We start from the raw sequence: 13,161 nt of genomic DNA on the forward strand, positions 1-13,161 counted from the left end.
GCTATTATGATGCAATGAATCCACGTGTGATCCCTACTATTTCGTAATAAATATGCTGCTTGCCTGAGGAAAACATTGCATATAAATATAAAGCAGTGTTGGAAACGTTTTAGGCAGTTTATTTCCGCGATATTTCGTTCTGAAAACCTACTATTTCCGACGGACGGGTCTTCGTTTGTAAGATAACCACACACTCGTGCGGGCTTGACGAAAGGCGCATTCGACATAGCTACTGTGACGTCACTCGCCAGGCAATCGGATTCGACCGTTTCTCATTACACGGACTTGCTGAACGCGCGTAATTTTAATTTGTCTCATCCCTACGTAATTCTGAATACGTTTACGTTTGTATGAGCGTTTACAAAGCACATATTTAAAGGGTTGCAAACCGAAAACAAAGGGTTGCAAAGCGTTTTTTTTCGCGCCTACCGGCGCGAAGACTTCCTTTTTTTCTGGTTTTTGCAACCCTAACGTTTAGTAAAACTTTACGCCTATGAGTAACACCAATGTGTGTTAAGGTATATATGCAGCAATATCTTGGTCAAAACTACAATTTGCAATATATTTGTTCAAAAATATGTGAAAACACATACTTAGCTCCGAAATGAAGATTGAATTGTCATAGTTTTTAGAGAGTGCTTCGAACAAGTATGATGATGTTTTCACGGTTTTCTCAATCTGAAGTAAATATTTATAATTGTGTTTGGTGCTAAATGCTTTTAAGTATTTTCTACATGAAAAAAAACGCCTACCTGGTCTACCATTTCTGGGTTTTGTGAGACAAAATTCACGTACGCTTGTTTTATCTCCATTAAATTTTCATTTAGCCTGTCCCGAGCCGATTTCAAAATGTCAGACATATTTGTATCTTTAACGTACTTACACTGCAACAAAAAGTGAGTGTGCAATGTATATACTACGGATAATATTGCCCAATACTCGTGTTTTGATTGCAAACTGCAACACAACTTTCAGCCGCCAATTCCAAAACTCATTGTAGAACCGCAGCAGTCAACCGGAAAGTAAACAACAATAGAAATGTGTAAAATATTTTGAAAAATATAAAACGTAGTAAATAGTAAATACTATGGTAAAATCTTATTAGATTGATGCTTTACGCTAGGTATTGGCAAAACAAATGTCTCGAAAGCAGGTGGTAAATTTAATACCAAACTATCCAGCGAAAACAATTTGCACAAAAGTGTGGTTCATTTGATATTTTATTTCGCACAACAATGACGTCTAGATTCACAAAAGAAATCATCCGTGTCTTGGTATTTGCGAAATTCCCCCACTCCTAATTCAAACGTACCGCTTGGAATCAGCGGTCGGTTTCAGAGCTATAAAAGCTGTAGTTCGGTCGTGTTTCTAATTTAGACCAAGCGCGAACTTCCAAACAAAGGATGGCGGTGCGACCGACGCATGTTTTTCTCACTGGTCCGCCAGGCGTCGGTAAAACAACGCTCGTGAGGCAACTAAAAGATTCTTTATTATCATGCTGTCCAATAAGGGGATTTTACACTGAAGAAATAAGACAAGGCGGACGCCGAATTGGTTTTGACGTAGTATTAGTAAACGGAAATCGATGTCCGTTAGCACGAATCGAAGAAGACCGTTTTCCATCTTCATACAAAAAGCGGCCAAAAGTTGGGAAATACAGTGTTTATACTGACGAATTCGAGCAACAAGTTTTGTCAGAATTGAAAAAAGCTCAAACCGATGATGTAAAATCGATTTTTGTTTTGGATGAAATCGGTAAAATGGAATTGTTCAGTTCAAAATTTAAAACTGAGGTTATGAAGGTATTTGAAAGCAAGGGAACTGTTATTCTGGGAACTATCCCAGTCAAAAAAGGCTCTGGTATTCTTTTTGTCGAGAATATTCGCAGAAGAGAGGATGTAAAATTATTCGAAGTATCGTTTGCCAATAGAAACCGTTTGTTTGAAGACATTTTAAATTCATTAAAAAGCATAAATGAAATATAATAATTTAAACAACACATTTCATTTTAAATTTAGTGTATAACAGCTATGTATAGGTATAGCTTTGGTGTTCCCCGCATAATACTCTTCTTTTTTCTTTTCTCATGGTGGTTTTGTTATTCTCCTAAGTTAAATGTTAAGTTTTAGGTTTCCATGTGCGTTTGCAAAGTTTCATTTAAGTAATTAAATACTTTATCAATTTCTTGCCACATGCCCACATGGCAGACGAGACGTTTCTTTAAAAATTCATTTATATAAATCTTTAGGTAATTCTTAAATTTTTTTTTTCAAATATTAAAATCGGTCTATCCAGTATCCAAAAATCACTTAGCGGTTAGCTTAAAAGGTGTTTTTATTTATTATTTACTTACTTATACACCCACTGTCGCAGATTCACTGTTATGGTAATTTCTTTGTAATTTTATCCAACTTTTCCCCGTTGTGCGGATTAACTCATCAAGATGAACATGCTCAGAAGAGGACCTCCGAGTCTGGATGCTGAGAGAGAATCATTTGAAAAAACTCAGGTATCTATTTGTCAAATTTAAAGTTGCATTTTTGTGCGGAGAATATTTTTGCTCCAATTTTTGCATGAAATATGTATATATATATTAAATATGTTGCATTGATTTATTATAGGTCTAAAAATACCCAGTTCTGGGTATTTTATGTTTTGTAGTTGCAATTGTTCAAATGAGTAAAACTAAGGTACCCTGTCTGTTAGGGTAGTGGCCAATGGGTCAACTCTGGCCTAAATTCCGGATCTCATTGTTTGCTTTAGTAACTTATCCACATAAAATAAAAAGTTGTGCATTCACAATAACAGAGTTTAAATTGCTGTGTTAGTGTATTTATTTGTGATGTGTTATAAAGTAGCTAGTAGTAACTACTAACTTCTAAAGTCTTAATTACGTCATAAAAGTTCTGACTGTTAGCGCAGTACCTTTACAGTTGTGTGTTATTTGATACCGGTATCCTGTGTTAATTTGTAGTCAAACATTCCTTGTTTTTAATTAACATACCAATATCTAACAATAGCCTAAAGAAATACAAACTTTTGGCAGGCGTATTATTATTACAACATTATATAAAAAGCTAGATCTAGTCATAATAATAATAACAACAGGCTAATAGACATTTAGTATTTGTACTTACTCTGCAGTCCTGTTTTACTAGCTCCTTAAGAGTCTTTATGACATAAAGTTATTTAAACTATGTAGATCTTTAATTTGAAATGCAAATAAAACAATGCAAAGTTACAGGACATTTTTCAGTGTATGCCACTTACTAGCATTTGCATAGTCTCTGTATTTCTTATGAGGTAACAGTATTACGCGTTTCCTGTCTGCATCCTGCCTCTCTCTTCCTTTCTATGGCTATACAGCTATGCATCATAGTAATTGTGCTGATTATTAGAACTAGTCACAACATTGCTTTTAATCAGATTTTGAGTCAGATTGTTAATAACGAAAGGAAAAATTTGCTGTACTGTTTTCATTGAAATAACAGGAGAGTTTAAGATTAAGTCCCAAATGTTTTGTGTTAAATTTGCGGAATTTAATACAAAAACATTTATATGTAGTATGTGTACCTGTTCATTATAAGTTAGAAAATATGTATCTTCATATAGCAGAGCAGATGGTTTGGTAGCTACAGCAATGATAAGGGTTAAAAAATTAGTAAATTTCCAATGCTTTAAAGAGTTCAGTCTTTCTCATTTGTTTATAATGTTAAAAATGTCGGTTTAGTTGTCTGTATTGATTATTAGGAAATTTGTTGAATAAAATAAACATTGAAAATGAGAAAAGCAGCTTCTATGGATGAGCTGCGGGAAAAATCTTCTCATTCTTCCCGATATCTTGTGGTTCCTAGAGAGGATATTGTAAGACCTTTTTTAGATTCTAGCAGTTTAATGATAAAGTATCCGTTTTATAGGTTTAATTTTATTTTAGTATTATCCAGGTTATGTAATATGTATGGTTATTTATTAACATAAAGGTGTAATGCGAATTTTTAATAAAATACAGTAGTAGGGTAGGCTATTTTTAATACAGTATTTATAATGGTAGTAGGGTAGGAAATTTTTAATAAAATAGACGGTGTTTATAATATTGTTAAAATCAGTTATATTTCTATTCGTCAAACTTAGGAAGCTCTTTGGTTAATGTGGTGAATGGTGAATGCAATGTACTTTGGCTTTGCTTGTTTGTATAGGCACCTTTAAAACACTCTGTTTGTAGGTGTTAAAACTGAGATTTTAAAGTATATGATGTCACCCCTGTTTTAAAAGTTGAGGAGACATGCTACCCTTGAAGTTACGCCTTTGCCGGTAACCATTATTTACATTTGTTAATTTATTTCAGATGATGAGCATACAGAAAGCAATAAACACTATGGAATGTGCAGCAAAGGAAAAACATGTTCGAAGTATGTTTGTCGATGTTTATGTTGTTTATTTGTAGTGCTTCTGGTAAAGCAACATGTTTGTTTTTTTTAGTTTCCTGATTTTTTTGTAACTGAAGCTATGTATACCTAATTTACTTAAAAATTAATAGGCAAAACTCTTTAAAATGCAGGGCAGGCAGAGGTAGTGAGACTCGCATTTTTTGAAGCAAATTTGGTTCTAATGTTTACTGGATACTGATTAATACAATACCTGGATAGGCATGCCTACCCTGCCACCCTAGGCTTGGCGGCAGTGAATATTCCTACATAATATATATATATATATTATATATATATCAATAATAAATGATTTGATTATTCATTTTCTGATCAATTTGAATAAGTATTGGATCCAAAAATCACTGCCTGTGTTTTCTTTACACCAGTATAAGCTGCACATAAACAGTCACGATTATCGATATTGAATTATTTTCAAATCTAATCAAATCCTACTTGGATTGAATAATTTATTCGGCAGCCAGGTGCAAAATTTTCAGTCATATTGTTGTTTTAAGAAATAAATAACATTTTGGACTTGCAGTCTGTTAACAAATGTAAAATAAATGGTGAAAACTGAAAAAAAATTAAATGGAATAAGCTAATACAAAGTTTTTGTCCATGCTAGTGCTACTATTTTAGATGTTTTTTAATTAGCATATTAGAAATACAATTTGCATATTTTTGTTTACTGAAATTTGACATGGGTGTTGGGAAAAGTCCACTACAATAAGAGGCTACTAAATAATTACTTTCTGCGGCACAAAAATTGCTCTGGTACTAACCGCTCAACATGTATATACAACATTCTGTTTTTTGTATTATTTCTCATTCTCAAAAAGTTGGTTATTTGCAAGTTATTAAAAAGAATTAACTATTGAGAATAATATTACTCTGCAAAAGTTGAACGCTGTAAAATGCAGTAGAGGGTTGCATCTCATTGGACTTTGAATTTCATTGAACTGTGGGGCCGTGGGGTTAAGTACCATCTCTCCCCCCTATCTTACCTGTTGTGCTTTTCCTGTTTACCTCATCCATACATAATAGAATAACTTACATCATTCTCTGCAGATGCTATATTGGGTACTTACCAAGAAAAAGGAGGACAAATGTTCTGGCATGTGGTTCGTCGCTTACCTCTTTCAACCCAGTCTATTGTTGCTTGGAAATTCTGTCATGTTCTTCATAAAGTATTACGAGATGGCCACCCCAAGGTAAATAAATGGTTTAATGACTTTTTTGCCTTGTTAATTCTATTCCGTACGGGTGAGGTCCTAAAGGACCTGGGATTTAGGCCAGTTTTGGCCCATTACTTTGACACCTTACTTTGACACCTTTGTACCTTCATAGTGAAATACTTGCAATAAATGGGACAAATGCCCACCACATAAAACAACTTTTTTTTTATTTATCAGCACCCTTGCAGTTGACATACATTAAAAAAATCCTTTCAATATAATATATTGCTTACAAATTTCCCAATATTTGATGTTTTATTTCACAGGTTTTAAAAGATTCTATTAAATATAAACAACAATTAAAAGATCTGGGCAGAAACTGGGTAAGGAAATATATAATATATCTTATTATGCAACTTTGAACAAAACTTTCACTAAGTTTTTATCAAAAAATTCTATTTGTCCCACATACCAGTATTCTTTAAAGAAACATTTAAATATTGTAGTGTTAAACACATTGTAGTGTTATAGGTTTATATCCTACTGTATGTAGTGTAATAGTGTATTCTGTATTGTGTTTATTTTCTTTTTGATGTAAAGTTTGTCCTTGAATGATTGCTAGAGAATACACAGAGTTAGGTTACTATATTTACATAGCAGTATCTTGGTATGTATAGGAGGAATGTATGTATAATGTGTTTTATACTAATATACTTCATATAGTAGGGCGGGGAGAACGGGACATCTTTTGCATGGAATATCATAATATCCTGATAGTGTTTTAAACAAATAACGACAGTGTATAGAATTCGTAAGGGATACAGTTTTATAATTCTTTGAAGTTCTTTGTTTACTACTAAATTGGACGAAAAAATAAAATGAAAAGGTCTCATCTTACCCCACCCTACTATACGTATTAATGTTCAAAATTGTTGAAAATGACATAATATATAGCTAGCTACTACTAATACTATACCATATTCCCTATGATATTAATAGGCCCTTCCATTATTACCAAGCCACCCTTAATAATATTGTTAATTCCCTCAGGGACAAACACAGGGCTACGGACGATTGATAGGTTGTTATTTAAAATGTTTGACTTCAAGAATGGACTTTCACTCCAAGGTAAGACGCCCTTTTCTCTATTTGATTTTGCCTCTTAACAAACAAGTCTTAGTTTAACCATACAGGTATAACACAAGGTTTACAGTGGGCGGGAACTGTATACACCTGGACCTGGTTCATGTTTTATTGTAAACTTCTGTTTCTTACTTTAACTGAAAATCACAGCCAATAAAAGGACATAGTAGTTTAACCACACAGATAAAACACAAGCTGTACAGTGGGTGGGAACTGTATACACCTGGACTTGGTTCATGTTTTATTGTAAACTTCTGTTTCTTACTTTAACTGAAAATCACAGCCAATAAAAGGACATAGTAGTTCAACCACACAGATAAAACACAAGCTGTACAGTGGGTGGGAACAGTATACAGCTTGCTCATCTTTTAATGTGATATGTCTTAGGTGTTACTGGTAGAACTTCAAATCATAACCTAAGTAACATCTTCATTTCATTAGCAAAGTCCTTTTAAATTTTATTTAGAAAAAGGTAGTTATACCTTTACTTTTTAGTAAACATTCCCATTTTAGTAAAGTTTAATATTTTTTAGTATATATATATATATATATATATATATATACTAAAAAAATTTTAGTTTCTATATTATATACTAATAGGCTATTTTTTTCTCCTTTTTTAGTATCCATCTTTTCCTGGAAGTTTGTCATTATCTGACGAAGAATTGGAAAATATCGGCAAGCTCGACATCAACACTTTGTAAGTGATAGTTTCATTATGATGTCATAATGCGTGCTGGTCATACAATTACTACATGTCGTAATTTGACTGCAGACTTATTAATGGTTGATTACAAATTACTTCATGTTCTAATTATATAGTAGTGTGGGGAAAGATGGGAACTTTTCATTCAATTTTCTTGTCCCATTTGGTAGTAAACAAAGAACATTCAAAGAATTATAAAAACGGTATCCTTACGACTCGTATAGACCAATGTTAATTGTTTAAAACACGTTCAAGATATTTGGATATTATGTGCTGACGGTGTCCCATTTTTCCCATTCTACTATATAAAGGGTAGATAAAGCTGGTAAGCTTTTTGTACTGTCTGACCATGTCATTTAACATATACCTTATTTGGTTTAACCTTAAGTTATTTTATAGTTTAATGGTTTTCAATGGATAAATACTAACAGACTGTCATGTTTTATATATATGTAAGAATTAATAGAAAGAGATATTAATAATTAAACTTTTCATATTTGATTTTAATAGATGCTGCCATCTTGTTTAAAAAATTGTTTTCCGTTTGATTGTTTTTGTAACGGCATGTTTTAGAATCTGTGCCAGGAAAAAAAATAAAATTAGCTATTTTTGTGGTGGCATATTTTTAATCTATTTTATTAAAAATATTACTAAAAGTAAACTTTCAACCTGCCGTAAAAGTAGTAATTTAAAGACCAGATTTATTAATTTCTAATGGTAACTAATACCTGTAAGAGAAACATATACCTAATTAAAACTTTTCTTTGTTAGTTGTTTTTCACACTCAAACCACCATTGTAACTTAAGTTAAATATCACGGTTAATTTAAACTGTAGGGGTAACAGGCCAACCGTGGTCTTAATATCAGTTCCACTGGCGTGTCACGCTGTAGGACCCCACCCAAATAGAATGGTTTGAATTGTAAAGGTCTAACCTCACTTTACATTTCACCAGTTTTGAATTGAGCGTTGATATCCTTGACTGCATCGATGTTTTAATGGACCTCCAACAAACAAGTATGTTAAACTCATTTTTATGTATTTCACATTTTTAATTCAAAACTGCTGTTTAAATGAAAGAATACGTAAGAACTAATAACCCTACGTTCTCAATCTTTGTATAAATACTAAAATAGTAATCAATCTATTTGTTTCAAATTTTACTGAGAAAAACAAAGGCTCATATTTTGTATGTTATATTCAATGAGACTGATTTTTTACAGTTATCCAATATAAGTTATTTTAAACTAGCAGTAATTTAATAATACTGGGTTATAAATTTAAATTTCATCACACATTTTCCGTTACTGAGTTAAATTTAAACTTTAAAAAATTTAGGTTTCTTGCATTTAGGTTTCACAATTTTCAACTGGTAGTAAACTATTGATATAATACAGTGGGGGGGAGACAGCACGGACACCTTTAGCTCGTAATATGCAAATATCCTGTTCAACTTTTTAACAAATAATAAATCTTTATAGGTTTTTGTTTACTAGCAAACGGAACAAGAAAATAGAACAAAAATGTGTTCCATTTTTCCCACCCTACTATGTCTAAGAGATTGTAAAACCAGTAGTCTGATTATTTCCCTTAATTCCATTCCATCAACAAAACTAAAGTCCATACCTTATCCACCACTTGCTCATATAAACTTGTTATTTCAGTCTTCAGCACTCTGGATATGTCAAAGGCAGTTTCAATGACTGGACCTGGCCAATGTAGATTAGCGCCTTGTATCTTAGTTATTCTTGATTCAAGTCAACTCTATGATTACACAGTGAAGTTATTATTCAAACTACATGCCTGTAAGTGTTATGTATAATGTACAATGTGTCGTGGACTATGCCACATATTTTATCATGAATTTTATTTTTTTATACTTTAAACTGATTTTATGGGTTTAAGCAGCCACACTTTTATTGGACATTTTTTCAAGTAGTTTTTACATATAGTGTGTTTTTAACAACTGTCGATTTTCTGCTAATTCACTTTAATGTTTTAATTGATCTTATCTTCGTTGCTGTATTCTAAAAGATATATAAATTGAATTTATGTTGTACAAGAGAAAATTAAAAACTAGTACTAATAAGTAGTCTACAGTTTAAAAGTCGTCTTAAAAACTTTATTTTCATTTCTCTGTAAAATTTACTATAAATTGCATGAAATATCATTTTTCAGGTTTACCCGCTGACACATTAAGTGGCCACAGACACAGATTTAAGGAATGCCATGCCAGGTTAAAGAAGTTTTATTACATCTGTAGCAATCTGCAATATTTCAAAAGACTGATTCAAGTCCCACTGATGCCAGATGTAAGATAATTTTAATTTTATCGTGGTAAAAATTTGTTTAAATCTCTTTCTTTGTTCAAAAAAGGCACTTTAGTTATTTTAAAAAGGACTTTAAAAATTGAAAAAAAATTAAAATTAAAAAAAAAATAGTTTAAAAAAAAACACTTAAATTTTTGAAAAACAAGTACTTTGAAAATTTTGATTTTAACCTGTATTTCAAACCCTGTAGTTCGGTTTATTTTCTGGCACCAAGATTCTGTTAAACATATTTCTATCTATGAATATTTTATTACCGCTTCCAAGAGGTTTCGAAGATGCAATGGCAAGCCATATTGAATATTTATTCTATTTAAAATTTCAAAAGCAAAAACTGAAATCCAATTGAACAGCTAGTACAATTTTAATTAAACAGTCTTTGTAAGCGAATAGTACCGGGTTTAAAACTCGATGCTGCTACAGTTGTAGGCAAAAGTATAATGAAAATACTTTTATCAGTAATAACAACTTCAACCCAGTGGTCATATTCTATATGGGTAAGGTACTTGTTAGGAACCTCGGATTTAGGCCAGATTTAGCCCATTACCCCAACACCCAGGCTACTATATAGGTTATCCATGAGACTTAATGTGACTTGTGCTTGACTGGACAACAGTCACAAAAAGTTTCTAAGGCTTGTGTTATGATATTAGTGGCGGTATTTAATGAGTCACTTGTTAAATTATTGAATGACATTGACCAAGACATTCCGATTATTATTATTACGTTACGTGTATGAAATTATATGTTTCACAATATAACCCTGTGTTATAATCCAAGCCTTTCCATGAGTTAATAAATACATGTCGATTTTTTCACAGAAAATGCCGGATTTTCTCATCCAATCAGACGGAAGCCACGAACTGGGACCAATCAGAGTCCTTCCTGAGGAAGAGAACCACGTTGATAGGTCGCCCTCTCCTGAACCTGAGGTTCGTAAAAATGCATCGTGTCCGATCGTTTAGAGCAGGAGTGTTCAAATGAATTCTGCCGCGATCCACCACAGCCAAACCTGACAACATGATGAATCACTAACTATGAACATTAAACATATTCAAGATGTTTTACAACACGCCCCCCTGGTTAACGGTATCTGTATTATTGCGATTAACGCATTAATGCGATCAACGCAAAAACGAAATAAAACAACCGTTTGGTTTACGTTTCGTTAGTGGTTTAGCCCTATATTTACCACGTTTTTCTTAGCCAGGTAGACTGTTTGTTACGTAATAGTAGGGATTCACACGTGGATTCATTGCATCATAATAGGGATTATTTGAACTGGCAATTAATTATGACATAATAGCAAAACTTATTGATTATATGTAGGATATTTAAAACAGGTTTGAATGTTAAGCACATGCGTCGTATTTTAGTTCTTTTTTCAAGACTACATTGAAAGATCCACACAAACAGTTGAAATGATCCGTATCTGGATCGCGATCCACCATTTGAACATTACTGGTTTAGAGAACTAAATCCAAGAAAACCATAATCCTTGTCCAAATTATCAGCCACACATAAAATAAAAATGAAAAAGTTCAAAAAAATATTCACCCACAATAGGCCACAAAGTAACATACATGGTAACTCGTATGCTGGCACAAGGTGTATGAAACATAACATCCCTGTGATAATGACTGTTCCGGCAAGTCACATTCATTCGTTTAAAGAAAATTTATCCAAAAATTAATCAAAGAAATCCGTAATAAAAAAAATCATTAATTTTTTTATTTAAGGGCCATACCAACGAAAAATGAAAATTTGTATATAGATGCCTAAATGTGACCTGAAGGTACCATCAAAGTTCCCCAAAACGATACAGTTTCTAAAAAATCTTGTGAAAAAAAAACGGCTGAAGTAAAAATAAATCGGCTGTTTCGACATCGCATTGGATTTCCCATAAGAAAAAAATTCACTCAACTTTAACCGTTTCTAGTTTCTAAACTACTGAAGAAAACTCAAGTTTTGTTTTGGATTTGGTATAATAAATGCTTCTTCTTTGTGAATATATAAAAAAAAAATAAAAAAAATCTTTATAATGTTTTAATTTTTCATTGAACCTAACTACATACCAGATTATGCTGAATCAGCAATTTTCCAAATCTAATATTTAACACGAACAACTGAAATATTCTTAAAGAAGAAGCATTCATTATACCAAATCAGAAATAAAATTTGAATTTTCTTCAGTAGGCTATTTTAGAAACTAGAAACGATTAAAGTTGAGAAAAAATTTTTTTTTCAATGGGAATTCCCATGCATTCGACACGGCCAATTTTTTTTCCCCAGTGGTTGAATTTGCAGTTTTAAATCTTATTCTGTCAAAATATTTTGAAACTTCGTTGGTGGCTTTAGATCACATTTGAGCATATCTATCAATACACAAATTTGACTTTTCGTTGGCATGCCCCTTTTATTTATAGGGTATTTTTAATTCATTCACTCATTGTAATTTGTTTATTAACCATATTTCTGCAATTCAATGTATTAAAATATTTCAATTATTTTATTCTTAATATATTAAAACAACAAGCTAATTCAATAAATTATTACGTTAAAATAACAACCATACTTCAATCATTATTTTTAAAAAAATCATTCATTTATTTAATATATAGTAGGGTGGAGGAAGATGGGACACCTGTTCATTCTATTTTCTTGCCCAATTTGGTAGTAACAAAGAACATTGAAAGAATTATAAAACCGTATCTTCACAACTCCCATAGACCTTTGTTAATTGTTTAAAACACGATTAGTATATTTGGATAAAGGTGCCCCATCCTCCCCCCCCCTACTATACTAAAAAAATGTATTTATATTTTACAGGTGGCAGTTGCACCACTGATAGATACAAACTTTGACGAGTTATTTGGTGAATCCGACGCCACATTCAGTTTCAATGGGACCTCCACCCCCCAACCTGACCCCAGGGACGTAGAGATACATATGCTGAAGTTGGAAATCGAAAGACTGAAAGCTGAAATCGAACTCATGCAAAGTGAAGTAAGTTGGTAGGATTTTTCTGTGGGAATTGGCCAATCCTGGCCTAAATCCTAGCCCTAGGGCCCATGGCATTGTAGCTCGATATGTGTATTCCTAAAGATGTTCATTGCCTCATTAAAAAATAAAGTTTTTACTAGTTGTTATATTAACCAATGTAACAGTGTAAATCAGTTGGTATATTCAGCCATGGGTCCTAGGACCCACATAAAATAGATAGTGCCATTAGGTTTTTTTTTATCTTTTTTATTCTATATAGGTAAGGTCCTGTAAGTCCCAACCTTTTTTTTATTCTATATGGGTAAGGTCCTATAGCCACCAAACTCTTTTTATTTTCTATGGGTAAGGTCCATAGGCACCAAACTTTTTAAAATGTAGGGG

At 32.5% G+C, this 13,161-nt stretch overlaps 3 protein-coding genes across 5 annotated transcripts in view; 2 read left to right on the forward strand and 1 right to left on the reverse strand.

Moving 5' to 3' along the window:
* LOC100175223 (peroxisomal membrane protein PEX16) overlaps positions 1-998 on the reverse strand; it is a 5,785-nt gene extending 4,787 nt beyond the window's left edge. The window contains exons 1-2 of the mRNA XM_002131484.3: positions 753-998; positions 594-678 (exon numbers count right to left, since the gene is read on the reverse strand). Coding sequence (XP_002131520.1) covers positions 594-678; positions 753-860 — 193 coding nt within the window. The 5' untranslated portion in view covers positions 861-998. The remainder of the gene's footprint in view (positions 1-593; positions 679-752) is intronic.
* Positions 999-1,029: 31 nt separating this feature from the next.
* On the forward strand, positions 1,030-2,372 carry LOC104266877 (cancer-related nucleoside-triphosphatase homolog). Its single transcript, XM_009864182.3, has one exon. It carries the CDS (start codon positions 1,404-1,406, stop codon positions 1,983-1,985), a length of 582 nt encoding a protein of 193 aa, XP_009862484.1. The 5' UTR covers positions 1,030-1,403; the 3' UTR covers positions 1,986-2,372.
* The window catches only part of LOC494389 (huntingtin-interacting protein 1), a 20,568-nt gene continuing 9,683 nt past the window's right edge, over positions 2,277-13,161 (forward strand). Inside the window, exons 1-11 of one of the 3 annotated variants that reach the window (XM_018815174.2) lie at positions 2,277-2,509; positions 4,346-4,409; positions 5,496-5,638; positions 5,929-5,985; positions 6,653-6,730; positions 7,369-7,445; positions 8,406-8,467; positions 9,115-9,255; positions 9,629-9,762; positions 10,599-10,709; positions 12,607-12,783. In XM_018815174.2, the coding sequence (XP_018670719.1) occupies positions 2,444-2,509; positions 4,346-4,409; positions 5,496-5,638; positions 5,929-5,985; positions 6,653-6,730; positions 7,369-7,445; positions 8,406-8,467; positions 9,115-9,255; positions 9,629-9,762; positions 10,599-10,709; positions 12,607-12,783 (1,110 nt within the window). In that variant the 5' untranslated portion in view covers positions 2,277-2,443. Of the gene's footprint in view, positions 2,510-3,738; positions 3,865-4,345; positions 4,410-5,495; positions 5,639-5,928; positions 5,986-6,652; positions 6,731-7,368; positions 7,446-8,405; positions 8,468-9,114; positions 9,256-9,628; positions 9,763-10,598; positions 10,710-12,606; positions 12,784-13,161 lie in introns of those variants that run through there. The other 2 variants (XM_018815173.2, XM_018815177.2) reach the window with 2 other exon arrangements.

This window comes from Ciona intestinalis, chromosome 1 (genome assembly GCF_000224145.3).
Source record: "Ciona intestinalis chromosome 1, KH, whole genome shotgun sequence".
In the NCBI taxonomy this organism is placed as follows: Eukaryota; Metazoa; Chordata; class Ascidiacea; order Phlebobranchia; family Cionidae; genus Ciona; species Ciona intestinalis.